This window comes from Fragaria vesca, linkage group LG1 (genome assembly GCF_000184155.1).
Source record: "Fragaria vesca subsp. vesca linkage group LG1, FraVesHawaii_1.0, whole genome shotgun sequence".
NCBI classification, from domain to species: Eukaryota; Viridiplantae; Streptophyta; class Magnoliopsida; order Rosales; family Rosaceae; genus Fragaria; species Fragaria vesca.
In genome coordinates this window covers 22,040,473-22,057,388 of record NC_020491.1, presented here as the reverse complement: position 1 = coordinate 22,057,388, position 16,916 = coordinate 22,040,473, and the positions used below count along the sequence as shown (strand labels likewise).

The 16,916-nt window shown below is 36.3% G+C and overlaps 2 protein-coding genes across 2 annotated transcripts in view; both read right to left on the bottom strand.

Moving 5' to 3' along the window:
- The window catches only part of LOC101310757 (GTPase Der-like), a 9,882-nt gene extending 4,314 nt beyond the window's left edge, over window positions 1–5,568 (bottom strand). Inside the window, exons 1-9 of the mRNA XM_004289545.1 lie at window positions 5,277–5,568; window positions 5,133–5,200; window positions 4,852–4,935; window positions 4,452–4,745; window positions 3,681–3,820; window positions 3,074–3,161; window positions 2,687–2,869; window positions 2,059–2,220; window positions 842–1,035 (exon numbers count right to left, since the gene is read on the bottom strand). Coding sequence (XP_004289593.1) covers window positions 842–1,035; window positions 2,059–2,220; window positions 2,687–2,869; window positions 3,074–3,161; window positions 3,681–3,820; window positions 4,452–4,745; window positions 4,852–4,935; window positions 5,133–5,200; window positions 5,277–5,568 — 1,505 coding nt within the window. The remainder of the gene's footprint in view (window positions 1–841; window positions 1,036–2,058; window positions 2,221–2,686; window positions 2,870–3,073; window positions 3,162–3,680; window positions 3,821–4,451; window positions 4,746–4,851; window positions 4,936–5,132; window positions 5,201–5,276) is intronic.
- Window positions 5,569–6,401: 833 nt separating this feature from the next.
- LOC101302302 lies at window positions 6,402–14,963 on the bottom strand. Its single transcript, XM_004288556.1, has 9 exons — window positions 14,792–14,963; window positions 14,430–14,583; window positions 13,702–14,316; window positions 13,256–13,365; window positions 13,095–13,171; window positions 11,716–11,788; window positions 10,342–10,438; window positions 10,182–10,244; window positions 6,402–7,222 (listed from the first exon to the last, which is right to left on the bottom strand). Exons 2-9 carry the CDS (start codon window positions 14,523–14,525, stop codon window positions 6,620–6,622), a joined length of 1,734 nt encoding a protein of 577 aa, XP_004288604.1. The 5' UTR covers window positions 14,526–14,583; window positions 14,792–14,963; the 3' UTR covers window positions 6,402–6,619.
- Window positions 14,964–16,916: the final 1,953 nt, after the last annotated feature.

Here is a 16,916-nt window from a genome sequence, read left to right as displayed (position 1 = left end):
CCCTTAAAGTGCGGACGTCTATGATTTCTCCACCTTCAGGGTGTCGACGGCGGCGCTTCTGTTGCCAGACGGACATCAGACCTTGATACTGAGCTTCCTCTTGCCGGTGGACCCGCCGGCTACACGTTTGCAGCCAACCTTGAACCTTGATCGGTCTTGAAGTTTTCAGTGAGGTCGCTGAGCTCCGATCCCGATCTCCTTGACCTTCTTCGTCATGTCAACGCCATCCCGGAGGCCTCTGGTGTGTTCATCTGGCAAGAGAAGCACTGCCATCGACTCCCTGAAGGTGGAGAAATCAGACGTCCGCACTTTTAGGGCTGTGCGAACGTCTGCCTCTGAACGGGCCTCTATATATATATACATATATCTATATATATTATGTAAATGTATGTATAGGTTCGTGTGTGTATATATGGTATGCCCTTATATAGCCTACATGCACAATACACAACTGCTATATGATTTTAATTTCCAATCCATAGTATTGTAGAAAACATGCCCATGCATCAGTTTTCTATGAGAAAATTCAAGGAAACTTTTAAGAGATTCAAAAGATAAATGTTCAATTCACTTTCCAGGATAAAGCAACGATCACTGGAAACCTATAATTTTACAACTTGATGCCAAATATCAGCCACCAATGAATTGCTAACTAAAACAAAATATACTCTTTAGCCCTTCATATTTTTTATTAGTATTGGATAAAATTCCAAATAGTGTGTATATGTATGTTTATCAATTTATCAATCGAAAAATATGAGTTTCTTCACATACATGATGTTAGGTAAAGAATCCAAGTATGCTGCAAGTTAAGCTATAAAGAGATTAGTAAAGAACATACTTATCAACACTACGACCAGCTAGTGCAGTTGAATATACAACCGGAGCCCAATCAAGAATACGAAGTTTTTCCCTAATATCCTGCTCGTAGTATGTTGCAGTCTGCTGGTTTTTATTCGGTATAGTATCCCATTTATTTACAACTATCAGGCAACCTTTCCCTTCTTTTTCTATCCTTTCAGCAATCTTGCAATCCTGGGAGAGACATGCAGATAAAATTTAGTTGGAGGAAATTTTATTGTGACAGCCAAGATGACATTCTCTAAAGAAAATACATTTTCTAAATAACCTATGCTTTGAGAAGATTATTTAAAAGAAAAAAGGTTCAAGATTCTTTACTCACGACGGCTCACTGTTGAATGAATTAATTCTTGTACATTTTCTATTATAATTGGACTTCAGTAGATTTACTCGTAAAGAGAAATAACCGCTGGACGGCTGGGTAATAGAATGCATTCTAACAAATTGCAACCTTCAAATGCTTTTCTTTCTATAAATTATATCACGCATGTCATATTATATTATCATTAGAAAAATCAGATCTACCTTATCCAACAGTACATACTTTGACAGCAAACAAGCAGGGTTTGCAATCTAAATACCCAAATTCAATGTCCCAACATATTGCTTGTTGAATATAAAAGCTAGAAGGTGAACTCAAATGCCACAAGACACACGATCTATTAATCAACTCATTAACATGTTACAAGAATGATGGAGAGTTTGCTTTCTTAATATTTACCTATGTTTGCATGAAACACACAGAACTTCAAGTCTGCAAGGATGTGTCATGGAGGGATGCTGCTCATTATATGACAAATAAAAACCAAATATGTGTGTACAAGTTTAATGGAGTTAACATCCAATTACAACTGTTACCCAAAGCATCCATGAAGTTAATCATTTCTAAATAACTTCAAGAAGTTCTCCCCTCAATTTGATCATAGAAATTTCTGATAACTATTTGGTTAAGCACTCATGTGACTGATATTAATCATATATGTACACCCCTACATGTCATCCATATAAAACACGTTTATTCAATTATATGTATAATTCCTAGTATGGAAAAACGTTTTCGATCTATCCAACTTAGTTTGTTTTCCATTGCACCGAGTTCAAGCAGAAACTATTTGCATGTTCTTGTTCTTCATAGCACTATTGAAATATTATGTGATACCTGTTCTTCAAGTCCAGAAAAAACAATAACACGTGTACCTGTTCTGTGATACAAGCCATGGCCTCAATGACAAGAGCCACAACATCCGAACGGCGAATGGCACGAAATGCTCGATTAACAGATAAAGCCTCTGTCACGCTACCTGATGAAGCAACAACAGCTTTTCTTCTGATTCCAGCAGTGTCAATAAGCCGAAACTTCTACAGAAACAAATTATTGCAATTATAAGGTTCTATCTTGACATCATGCGAGGGAATTAAACATTTGTCTTAAGAAAACAAAAAAGAAGAATATTAACACACTAACAAATAATTCAAGAATCCAAACCAACAACAGGCTTAGTCCATTTATGGGCTACAAATAATTCAACACATAAAATTATTTATTGTTTAAGATCGTCTTGGTTTGTAAAAACTAGAATCTAATACTTTCCTGCTTCCAACCTTGATGATGCAGGACAAATTGGGAGAGGAGATAAGAGAATGAAACAGGACAATGACGAAAAAAATTATAGCGAGGCACTAGGATTTTCATATTACGTGTGAGTGTATCAAGAGTTACATTCTTATACATTTCTCTACATAAATTACTATAACAGAATAATAATAAATTCAGGTCCTTATGAAACAGTAGAATGGAGTTTGAAAACCAATCCAATATTCAAACCTGTCCATCTGGTCCAGTGAATTCAATATCAATAGCATCCCGAGTGGTTCCACTGACTGGGCTAACAATTGTCCTGTCCTCTCCAACCAAAGCATTCAAAATGCTACTTTTACCAACATTTGGTCGACCAACAATTGCAATTGCAGGAACATATTCTTCTTCTTCAGCAAATTCATCAGGATCCTACATATAATAGAAACAAAATAAATTTTATAAAATTCAAAAGATAGCTTCTTGGCTGAAAAATTAACTATCGTCTACACTCAAAACGAATACCTAGCTAAAACACTGCTTAAGAATGGAATACAGGATGATGAAGTTATGTCAACTGCCAAATAAAAAATTCAGCATTCACAAAAGTCAGTAAAAATTTGATGACTAACATACCTCGATCTTTTTTAGTCCTGAACACACAAGATCGAGAAGCTCTCCAGTTCCAGTTCCAGATATAGCAGATATAGGAAGTGGCGAAAACCTAGCCATCAACCAAAAGCATACATTCTGTATGTTAGTATATTTATATATGCTACGACGTATATCTATCTGATAAAAATAGCTATAAATGTTTTATTTATACTTATTTTTGTTTGGAAAGACGGGAACATTTACCAGCACCAGCTCAAATAATGGAAATGAATAAAAATGAACCACAAGAACACATCACAGATACATATTAAACAACTAATATTACCATGTTAAAACAAGAGAAATGACAAAGCTAAATGACAGCTTCTCAACACTCTACAATATCATATAACAAGGAAACTAGTTAACCCGATACAAAAGTTTAAACACCTCTGCCCACAGATTTATATTCTTCAAACAGTTCCCCACGGACCCCACCCACCAAACCCTAGTGCCTTTCACAAATTTTAGTATCTGTCACTTCATACACCGAGGACCTATTGAATATTGAATGCAACATTCTAGTTTGACAGAACGGCATAGCTACTAATAGAAGACAAGAGTTCCTTGATTAGATTGTTCAGCTCACCCCAAAGACCAAAATTCTGATGCTTGCATGACTCCTTTGCGTGGAGATTCACATTTGTTGACTGCAAGAATGATGTACTTATCTGAGTAATTCCTACGTAGCCAATCTGAAATTTCTTCATCAGCTGCAGTTAGACCAGCCTGTTTCACCAATTTTCACCTTACATCAGTTTTATCTTTAACTACAGCCAAACTCCTTTTCACGTCACAAACGTCAGTAAACACCATTAGACAGAATATGATAAACTCATTACAGAGAACTAGTAATCGTTACAATGATATGTGTTATGCTAAAATGATGATGTTAACTGAAAACAAAACTTTGACCAGAGAGGATTTAATGGAATGTTCGGGCCCATTGTTTGCTTCCATGCCGCTAAGATTTGAATCACATCAAGCTACCTATCTAGCTAATATCAGTCATATGTTCTTGTCGCTTCATATTAATTTAATATCAGGCTCCAAATTTTGCAGCATCCGTCTGATGTTTCTATAAATGTGTATCATTGAAAGCTACAGGAAGGCCTCCTTTTCACTAATTCGGGATGCTCCCCACTCTAACTACAAAGTGATAATAAGATTCTTCGAGAAGCTTATAATCACATTGGGTCAAAGAACGTCTACTTAAATCTGTCTTATCATGTCAGAAGAACAAAGCATCTAGAGTGTGCAGACCAGTTTTACTAACGAATATTTTGATCTAACCAAAGCAAATTGCAGAGACAAGAAGCACACTGCACATGGTCCAACAAGTATTTATCAAAAACTTTACCTGGCCATCAACGAGAAAAATAATGACAGATGACTCATCGACAGCTGCGGTAGCTTGTTTCTCAATCATTGAAGGCATCTTAGCAACAGCTGCCTCTCTGTAGGCAAGAGGAATTCCATCCATGCCAATAGTAGTTGAAATGGCCAATTCTTCCATGACATTGGCCTGTGACTTTGAAACTGTAAGAACACCACCAGTATCCACCACCATAAATTCAAAGTCCCCCCAAAAGGACCTACCATACAGCCGATCCCTAGTGACCCCTGGCTCGTCAACTACAATTGCCTTGTTCCCCTGCAACACATTACAATACAAGTAAAGATACAGAATTAAAGTCATAGCCAGAAATACATGTACAAGATCGAACTGCACTGAGAATGCACTAATGGTATTTAAGTACCGAGACAAGTCGATTGAATAACGCTGATTTACCAACATTCGGTCTTCCCACAATTGCAACTCTGGGAAGAAGATGGTCAGGGATCTGCAAATAAAAGTTGCATGGTTTAGAGACTAGGAAATTATCCTTGATTTCATCGAAAACAGTCAGTCCCCAATAACAGTCCAATTGCATTGAAGAAACCAACGATATCTATCTTTGCCAAAAAATAGAACAGTAATGCCAATCTTATAAGTTATCCTGATTATTATTTATTTTGTAGGACATCCAAGCATCATTACAGTTTTAATCGGAGTTGTGCGCCTCCTCTGCTTTCGGCCGATTTCCTCCTGATCAGTCTTCTCATCTTCTGAATTCATAGTCACAAAAAACAAAATTGAATTACTTGAAATACCTAATACTCTTATGAAATTCTACAAGTATACCGATTGTGAGCAGCTTGGAGAGAGATGAAGAGAACTCTTCAACGGTGACAATGGCCTCTTCATCGAGGGCGGCCAAGTCGAAATCGACGTCGGACTCATCTCCGTCAGGCTCTGTTGCGGAAACATCGAGATGATCAGCGGCGGAGAGGCGGGAGAGGAAGCGGCGGCGGCGGTGGAGGGGAAGGGAGTAGGGAGTGGCGCGAAGAAGAAGAGGGAGAGTTGATTTGGGAAATGGGAAAGAGACGAGAGATAGGGTTTTGGAGAGACACAAGAGCTCAGCTGCCATAACCATTTTTCAAGTTTCTCCAGGTTTATCCCTACTTCATGCTTCCTCACGTTTCACACTTGGCTTAAAAAGCCTTATTATTATTATTATTTTAAAGAATCAAAATTTGCACTCTTATTTTTATCTAAGTAGTAAAATATCTAAAATATTCTTGATATTTTTTCAAAATTTCCGTTTTTTACAATTACTATATTGATTTTCATATATTTAATTTATTTTTGGTCGAATATACAACTTTTAGATAAAATTTAGTAAAATTTTCATCGATATTCGATATTATCTCGACATGTCCATTGAGATTTCTTTTTTTTGAACCATTGAAATTTCCATGATGGTCGATATTTTACTCTTTATTTTTAACGATCTACACCCTCCTTATTTCCTCTTTTACTAACTTGATGCATTTATGGAAACTTAAAGTTCCACTTCCTATGGCATTGTTCTGTGGAATTTATTTCTTGAATGTGGTCCTTGTATCAACGATACATCACTCAACAGTCTCTATGTCCGAGATGCCAGCAAGATTCAGAAACCCCCTTGCACGCAACATGTTTATGTCCTTCTAGCGTTGCAGTGTTGGAGAGGGTGAGCTTCTACGACAAGCTGGGTCCGGGTATGTTGACAGATTTGACAAAAGGATTTGAAAATGATGAAGACGAAATGAAATGACTGAATCTGCTGCAGTGGTATGAAAAAGGAGTGCTCGGAAAAAGTGCTAATGATGCGCTACGATACTACCAGATTGGAAAAATCCAAAGATGAAGACAACAGATGTTCAACGCTTCTTCGAGAAATACTTGTTTTTCTGTGAAAGTCATGTTATCCATGAAACTGAAATTGATGTTCCCGAAAATATATTCTACTTGATTTTTACAAATTCCATAATCCTTTGAGTTTGTTCTGAGAAGCATGTAGTTTTTAACTTTTTTTTCTTACAAGTGATTCAAATATAGCAAGTTAAAAGAAAAGAAAAAATCATATATTACATTTCTGCATGACAAGAGAGAAATAATCAACCCAATGAGCATTTCTTTTTGCAAAACAAGGAGTAGCATTTCTAGTTGATGATCTCTCCCTCTTCTTCCTCAGGTCTCTCTATTACCTCTTCATCTTCATCATCATCTTCAACGTGAACATCATTGTAAGAAGAATCTATATAATCATTGTTATTAAGAATTTCAACCATGGACTTGTCAGGTCCTTCATAGGCACCTTTCCCGGCAACTGAAGACAACTCTTCAACCACATCTTCCTCCACCACACTTTCTTTAACTACCACAGTTGGAAATTTCAAAGGTTTGTCAGGAAAATCTTTTAAAAAAGAGTTTGTCACCATGAACCTAAACACCTGCCATAAGCGACTTTTATCTCTCTTGATATCTGAACTAAGAAGCTTCTGCAGTAAGGTTGGCTCCCTTTTGCAGAATGAAGGGTCACTAGATGAATCCTTCTGACTTGACCTTTGCCTCTTTGCAAACCGGTCCTTCTTATCAAATCTGTCTCTCTTACCAAACTTGTTTTGTGATCTACAATTGTTTTTCCATGACCTATTCTCCTCTCTTCTATTCCCTTGTTTTTCTGAGTCTGATAGGTAGTGAGATGGTATATCAGCGACTTCAAGTCCCATCTCAGCCTGCTTTGTAAGAATCTCCTTGAGTTGCTGCAACAAAGTTTTTCAATATTTACCGAATGTAATATACCTTTCTTCATGATAACAAAAGGAAAATGAAATTCGTTCAAACAATTACCAATCAGAAAACATAGTTAGATTTATACCAGTGAGAGACTGAACTGAACATAAATTTTATGGACTAAATTTACTGTTACACACCTAGTTCGATCATTCACCAAAATTAGATTGTATCAGACGTAAGCAAATGGTGGTAAAGATATGGTTACACAGTACACCGCTTTGTGAAACAAGTATATTTAGGTTGAATCTTGTTCGGTTGAAATAAGATATTGTTAGGAAATCCGGGTCACCCTCCGAATTCCCTAGCCCTAGACTGAAACCGAATGAAGACAATGACCAGAAACAATGTAACACGAACACAAGATATTTAACAAGGTTCAGTCAAATCCACATGACTTATCTCCTCAGGTGATGATGATGGATCCACTAAACGAGAATAAGATTACAACTGAAGAACAATTCGGTTCTTCCACCCTCAAATAACCTCTCTCCTCACACTCTAGACTCTCAGCACAGAGAACTCTCAAAAACATCCGATCTCCCATAGCTTGCAACTCTCAAGATCAAAACTCTCAATTGATCTACATCACACCACACCTAAAACTATGCCTCTAAGGTCCTATTTATAGACTCACTCTTAGTCCGACTTACAATAGGATTTAGAATCATAGCAGGAATCCTAAACCTTTACTCCTAAAGGATAAACTCCAAGAATCCTGGATACACTAGAATAACTTACCCAAAGCCTACGAAGTCAAGACTCCAAAACAGACAAGGAGTCAGTTTTGAGCCGCAACCCTAACAGATATATAGTAGATAAAAAAATAGCAAGAGATAAGTAATAGAAGGGCAACAATCTATAATAACTAGGTTTTGCATAAATCAGAACATATCCTGGTTTAGAAGCCATAGTTTGATTAGGAAGGTAGGTGCCCTCCTTAAAGGCCCAAGACCCAACCTATTCGCCCAGCTATAAAACATAGGAGAGAGTTGCCAGTTGTATTGAATACTTAAAATGAAAAGTAGATTTTTCAGAATAGAACAAGAGATGCAAGTTACCAAAAGTACATATAAGCGTCTGTTGCTACTGAGAGTATCTGAGCATAGAAAAAAACTCTCTTGAAGTTCTACAAGGTCTTAATCTTATTTCACATTGGCGAGTATTGAACTTCAGAACTATCATGGTCTGAACCCATTTCTCATTCTCCCTCGCTAAATGGCTAATTTGAAGGAGACAGAAGATGCATATAAATAAGAAGGCTAGTTTCCGTAAACCAAACAGAGACGTGGTGGAAACTACATGTTTAAGTCGTGCCTCGGGTATTATCCCGTAAGTTCTCCTCTGTCTATATTCTTCCCTAGCTCTTTGCTTTTTCGAGAATATTAAAGCAGCCTTATAACCTCTCTATGCAGCAAAAGTATTTGTTTTCAATGCATGACCATCATCCTAAACCCACCTTAATCCTACACAATATTCATAACCGTCCCGCATCACAACATCTAGTATCAAGAAGATGTTTAAACCGTATAAAGACAGGGTACAAATAACAATCAGCCAAGATATTTCGAATTCCAACTTTTCAGCCACGAAAAGATAAGAAGATTTTTCTTTCTTTTACTACTTCAACCCAAGTTCATGTCACCTTAACAAATAAACTTCTAAACTACCTGTGATCTTGATGTTAGCCATACACCATGACCAGACAACTAACCAGCATAGCAGCCTCAAAGAATTATCATGACCCCATTCATCTTACACAGTGAAAACAAGGATACAGTTGTATGGACATGAGCCAAATTTTAGGATTAATATACAACTTCATATGCAATGATCTATTCTACTATAACACTATTTGAGACCAGTGAGCAGTTTATTGACAGGCAGAAGTAATAAGTTATTTTAAGAGCCTAATTAGGATGGACTAATGGATAAACCCGATGGAATAAAATTATTAGATGTGATATGCCATGAGTCCATTCACTGCCTCTTCTAACTAAATAATAAAAACAATAGGGGGCGGATCCACGGTATCCTAATTTATAGTCCATTTTACACTCCAATTGTCGACCATTAGATCCAATTGTCGCCATTAGATCAAAAGACAATCAATGGATGAATTAAATTTAAATCTTTCACTCTTTTTTATTTTTAACTGATTAATTTAATCACAAATGAAACTCATTAATCATAACAAAATAAGAAAAGGCAAGATTCAGAGGAAGTTCAACGCTCTCTCTCTCTCCATGGTGTAATCCAAGTTCTTCCCCAGATTCAGTTTTCTTACGTATCTAATAGAGAATAATATTAGGGCTATACCTCCAGAATCAATCCTCAACTTTTTATAAGTTAAATACCACTCTGTCAAAAAACAAAGCCGTCATGAACCGTAGTCTGGTCGTTTTACAAAGCTTGATTCTATATTTATTCGTGTAGAAGGTAAAAAACATTTTAGTAACAAACCCGATGAAACCTGATAGACTCCCATTTTCAAAACAAAGGAAGATGATGAGCAAATTGGAAGAAGAGCTTTCAGCGTTTCTAATTTTGAGGAAAGAATGTTGAAGAAGAGGAAATTACTCCTATGAAAATTATCTTTATTTATTTTCTTATGATTAATAAGTTTTATTTGTGATTAAATTAATTAGTTAAAAATAAAGAGTGAAAAGTTAAATTTATTTCATCCATTGATTGTCTTTTAATCAAATGGTCCATAATTGGAGTATAAAATGGACTAAAAATTAGGATGCCATTGATCCACCCCCAAAATAATAAAAAAATAAATAAATATCATCATCGCTAGCTCGCTAAGTTGGGCTGGGAGTGAATAAGCTAAGCAAAAGAATTGCCAAGTATAAAAAATACACAGGAGAGAGAGAGAGAGAGAGAGAGAGAAAGAGAGAGAGGGAAAGAGAAGTAGTCGCATACCTCCTTTCGTGCTGTGGCCTCTCTCTGAATGGCCACCGAGTCCATCATCTTTTCACTTAGCTTCTGCAAGTGGAATTTCAATATGAGGACATTTACATTGGATGAGTGTATAAAACGAAAAAAATAAAAATAAGCAATCATGAACCACAGTGAGATGAACCTTCTCTATGTTGGTGTTTGATGGGTAGTTCTTCCTACGTCCTTCACGCCAGAGTTGAACTTCTTGTTCCGTATAGGACAAAGAAAGACATCTTTCACTGAAAAGGGATTCACAGAAATTTAGTTAGAAGATATGTGGTAAATATAATTCGAACACAAAAAAAAAAAAAGAACGGATATATGAGTGGATAACTCACAGTACAGCTTCTGAGAAAGTAAATCTACTTCAATGACAATAACTTGACCATGTTACATGTTAGAAGCACCAAGACAATCCTAACTGTTTGACACAATCACAACAACATAGAAAACTTTTCTCTTCAAAAAAACAACATAGAGAACATAAAAGTTTTGCCACTCCCAGATAGGGGTTATGAAAACACTACCAGCAATCCTTCTTGCAGGCGAACTTTAAACTTGGAAGTGTCACCAATTTTGTTTGTTATATTTATAATGCTCTTATATCAAAACTAACTGCCCTGATTTTGAACAAGTTTTCAGGCTTGAGATACCACATCTGCCATGCTATCTAACTATGGGCTTTAGCATAGATTTGACAACATTAGGCAGGCCTTGATCTCTTAATTCACATTTTTTTATTTTTGTATATCAATTATAAACCAAACTGCTAGCTTTCTGCCCAAGCGTCTCTCATTTGACCCAAGTACACTTTTTTTTTTTTCTTAACTGTCAGAGTTCGATCATAATGCCCATACTTAAATATTGGACGAGTTTGAGCTGTAACTAGCACTCATCGCCTTGGCCCTTCTCCAGTCCTACATTTTACTACTGAACTTGGGACATGAGATACAAATATTAAATTTTTATTATACTTGATGACATGCCTGGTTAACCTCATTTTAAAAATGCCTCCTGAAAAGAAAAGTTCAACTGATCACCCTAAGGATTTGCAAGATTAACACTAAGATAAGTACACTTATTTCTAGTTATTAATTTAAATCAATAAAATCATTTCTCTTATAAGAAAAAACAATACTAAAACAATTTAACACTGAGGATTTGGCATTCTGATGTTACGCCCAAATGGAAAATTGGAGCTACTGTGTATTTGATTTTTGAATGGGAACTGAAACCCACACTCCCCAATTTACAATGCACACTCATTCTTTCCTCTTTTAGTAAATGTTAAACAAAAAAGGAAAGAAGGAGTGTGGATTAAACTGGAGTGTGGATTTCACTACCCATTTGAATCCCTCCAACAAATAAAACCAACAAACAACTTTGCTAGGCCTATGTAACCACCCTTTGATAGAAGCATCCTATCAGAGAAACATTAGGATTATCCTCTAAAACTTGTAAAAGACAAACAATATGCAATTAAAAATATATGGTACAAGAGGTCAAGAATAAATACCTTTTCCTTTCCCTGCTGTGATCCATAGAGTCGGCACGAGCAGATTTTCCCTTCTCATTGCTTAGCCCTGCTTCTGTGGAGAGAGAGAGAGAGAGAGAGAGAGAGAGAGAGAGAGAGTACTTAGTAAACATCATGCTTACAAAACTTCCAAGTCGGCTAAAGTAATCAGGGATTCCTAATGAACACCTACAATTACCAGCCTGAATGGATCTGGGATTAACCGTAAAAAGGAAGGGGTAGTAGTTACGTAAGGTAAAAGGTTGACTAGTGGGATACAGTATTTGAGACATAAGTAAATTAAAAAACAAGAATAACTCCTTGTATTACGTTCCTTACTAAGAAATTAGGAAGACGAACAACGAAGAAAAGGAACTAGATGCACAAACCTACTGCTTATATACCAGGATCAACAAGCTCTAAAGCTTGGGGATTTAAACACACACAAAACACTCTGATTTGGGAATCACTCCCTGGTCTCTCACCAAATCTAGGCTTCTCACCCAGAACTAGGCTTCTCGCCAATCCTATCACAGGAAACTCAGAAAATACTCTGATAATTCTTATTCATAAAACATAGCATAGCCTACCTAGGTAGCCCTTACACTTATTTATACTTGAGCTGGTAGCTCAAATGGACTGCACTAAAGACTCTTAAAGACTCTTCTAAAACTGAAGCATTAAAGACTCATTACGACCCTCTCCTGAAACTGACGCATTTAAGACTAACTTAAAGAGACCTTAAGACTACTAAACTGAAATGGAAATATGAAAAGACACAAACAGCTTAGAGACTTCAGGCATCAGACTTTGTTTCCCTCCCAGGTGTAATAATTATCTTGAATGATTAGGTGCTTTCTCCTTCCATTTGTTTCGCTCATAAACCTTGAAAGGTTTGACTATGATGTCCTCATCAGGAACAAATAGGGATTACTGAAAATTAAATTTATAGCAAAGAATCCACATTATGAAGAGCCTCATTCTTAACTTAATGGGCAGGCATGGTTAAACAATATGATGAATAAATAGACAGCAAGTGCAGCAATGAATTAGTTTTGGTTCAACAAAAAAAGAAAGATTATTATCAGTTTCAATCAACCATTCAGTTTGATAAGGCTAACTGCATTGGAGTAAAGTTTCTGAAATTATCGTTGTGAAGTGCAATGAATAATCACGTAAGTTGACAAAGTCATTAGAGATTAATTGAAGAGCATACTGGCAGGTAAACACACAGACAATTAAGACAGTGTCAGATCTATAGTTGGAATTGGCTAAACAAGTATGCTTTTGCAGCAAAGTTCCTCATTAAATCATACATCATAGCATATCTTCCTGTCAATCAAGTACTGTACAAACTTGGTCAACATCATTAAAGCACTAACCTTTTGTGTTTTGCCTATTGGGAAAAGCAAACTTTCCCTTTGCATTTTTGTTATGATGAAACTGAGAATTCTGAAATCTACACAAATCAAATTTATTGTGAATTATTGGTCCAAATTTTCAAACCAAAAATGAAGATATATCACAAGTAGATATAGCCTACCCCCCTTGCTGCTGCAACCCTTGTTTTGGATGCTTTATGAAACTTTTGCTTGGCGAACTTTTTCTGTCAGAATTGGAATTGTAAACGCCACCAGCTTTTATATGATTACCCTGCAATTCAGATCTCTTAGAATAGTTATTCTACTAGTAAAGCTATTTTGGAGGAAAAGAAAACATACTAAAGATGCTCAGATAAGATATATAAAAGGCAGAACAGTCAACAGTGTTTGAAGGCAGGAAGACATCAACAGAGATCACTAAATGATGACATATCCAAATAAATTTTGTAGTATGGACAAATCAGCATATTATAGTGCGCACATATACACAGACAGATGAGGTGAGAAATTTCATATAAAGCTTAGTAGAGTTATCTTTTCATCTGAGCTTAAAAATATGAATAAATACCAAAAACTTAGCAGTATCCACAAAGAAAACGAAGGTTACCTGTGTCCCTTGGACACTGTTGTTTTGCTGATTCTGGTTGATTTGTTGTCTGGCTTGATTAGGAGAGTGCACATTACCAAAATTAGGAGTTGTAAAAAAAGCAGGATTTTGCGGAACACCAGCCTGAGCTGCTTGATTTATTCCCCCAAATGCATAATAAGGACCACCTTGGCCAGGGTTTTGCATTTGCATTGGCACAACCTGATTCTTATTCAACAGATTCGGCAAACAGAACTGCCCATATGGCCCAATATTTTGATTCATCTGCTGTAAATTCAACAGGTTATGAGCAAACAATTGACCAGGTAGAAAACCCATATTTGGATTCACTTGATTGACAGTCTGCGCCATGTTGCAGAACTGCCCATTAAGCGGATAGGAAGCAGCCAAGTTCATATTGACTGCATTACTCTGTGGAACGGAAAATCCAACACCAGGATGACCTGGTTGAGATATAGGACCAAGGGAACCGAATGGGGACATAGGCATAAACATGTGGTTGTTTTGCATTGGAACAATGTTGTTAGACAAATTCATGAAACCGGGCTGAGGTCCCATGGACGGTGGCAACATATTACACGAATTTGCCAGTGCTGTATTAAATGGCATGCCCTGCTGCTTTTTAAAACAAAAACCCGGCAAAGAAGAAGAAAAATTTGAGTTAGGAAAGGAAGTCAATCGAATATGTATATTGCCATTACAGGACTGTACAATAAGGAGAGACCTACCTGCTGTTGAGGAGATGGAACAGAGATATCACCATTACCGCTGGCCGGGTGAGCTTGGCCGGAATTTTGGTGAAAGGTATTGTAGTGAGGTATCATTTTTTTTCAGCTTAAAATTCTAGAATTCTTGTTTCTTTTGCTATACGGTTTTCTTAGCCTTCACTTCAGCCAAAAACACAGAAAATAAAACAAAATTAATAAACTTGATTCACAAGAGCTGAAAGCTAATGGTTACAGAGATTACTTGTAAAACAACTATAGTGAAAGGGTTGAAGACACTTCGTCGTTGAAAGGATTGAATCAAAGCGAAACAGGAACCCAATACCAAACCAATAGAGTTGGAAGGATTCAATAAAAAAACATACCTTCCTGGACTGGGTTATAATCCAGCAACAGAATTGCATTCGTGGACCCAATTTTTGAGCAATTCGGAGCTTTTCTGAGCATATGGCCTCTCTGGGTTTAGGGTTTTAGGGGAGTAGTTCTCGCGAGAGAGGCTTCACGACAGTAAATGCGTAGTCCCTTCATAGGTTTTGTAAAAAATCTAACTCATTATTTTAGCAAAAATAAGATTTACTTAAATAATGTCATATTATGACTCAACATAAGACCAAACTTATAATTTATGAATTTAGTTGATGTGAGTTATTATCAGATTTTATTAATAAAAATTACATGTGTGATTAAAAAATAATATAAAAATAATTAATGATTAAAATATGTCTTAATTTTGACTTATATGGGTTGGAAATACAAAACATATATGAATAATATAGGTTTTTATGGCTTAAAATTTGAATTTAGGTTTGGGTTATAAATCAAGAGAAAATCTTCTATGGGCAAACGCACCACATCATCCATACGACCACCCAATGAGAGACCAACACCTATTATTATTTTTTTTTGAGTTTGACAAAGCCTGAAAGCAAGAAGGAAAATAAAAATCAGAAGTATTTCTCCGATCAAACAAAACCCATCCTCCACTCAATCCCACCCCTCAAGCTCCACCACCCAATCCATGATAACCCACTGTATCCCACACCCTCAAGCTCACCGTAACTAGGCCCGGGTCGGGAAATGGTCAAGGGGAGGGAAGGCGGGATCAAGAAACTATTGTTGATTGGGTTTCCGGTCGGGTAGAGGAGTGGGAGTGAAGGAGCGGTAGTTGAAGGAGAAGAGGGAGAGAAACTGGTGGTGTCTAATCGGAGATAGGAAATCCGATTTATCTGCCGGCGGAAGGAGGAAGGAGATGACACGTTGTGATACGTGTCGGCTGCGGAATAGCCAGTCACAGAGGCCATGTGGTGCGGTTGTCGCACCGAAGATTTTCTCATAGATTAAAGAATGGAGATGCCCTTACAAGTTATTTTTTTAATTTGTCCTACTGAGTGACCCAAGTCGTTGATTTTTAGTAGGGCTGGGCATGAGACCGGATAGGACGAGATTGGGGTAATCCCACGTCCAGTCCCGAAAATTAAATTTAGGACGGAACGGGACAGGCTTTATGTTTTTTAAATTTGATCCCGGTCAATCTCGTCCCGGTCGGTATCGGGACAGGCCCAATCCCATAGTAAAAAGTGAAAACACTCAAACAATAACAAAATTAGAACATAATTTTATGATTTTGGTAAATAAAAACTATGGAAAATTCTTTGTTTGGTTAATAATACGTACAAACTATATGATGCTATTCAAATTTTAATTTTTCTTTTTTGATAAAAAAAAATTATTAAACATATTTTCTAAGAGTATTATACAGTTTCTTTGCAATGGATCCGTTTATACTAATATGCTATATATTGAACCAAGAGAAATTTTACTAACACATCTCTAATTACTAGATACATATCTCATTAAATACACCACCTATTGACTTTATTGTTTTAATATTTTACTAGATACACATACTCGACTTTCCTACAATACCCTCATTTAAAATTTATCACTTATTCACTACATACACATACTTTTCTAGATCTGCTACTCAATTTATTCAAAAAAAGAAAAAGGAAAAAAAAGAGGAGTATATATATAATATCATCCCAAGTTCTAGTTTGGTGTTTAGTTTGAAGTTTGAACGACCTAGCATTGCTGAACATACAGTAAAATCTAAATTTCAAACTTCAATTTGTACTATTGATAGTAAAACCTTGATAATTTAATATTTGATAAATTAATAACCTCGATTAAATAATATTTTTTGCCAGCCCCGAAATAAAGAATTAGCAAAATTGACGTCGATAAATGTTAATCTCGATTAAATAATTTTGCTAGTCCCGATGCTATTAATTTATAGAGGTTTAAATTATAGGGCTTGGTATCTTCATATACATTGTTCTCGTATAGAAGAAGAAAACTCTTAAGCGAGATATTTTATTAGGTAAAATATTGTATAGTCTTTGTGGTTTGAAGTCGACATCTGTTTAATCCTTATGATTTTATTTTAATCTGAATAGTCCTTAAAGTCATGATTTTTCATCCAAATAGTCC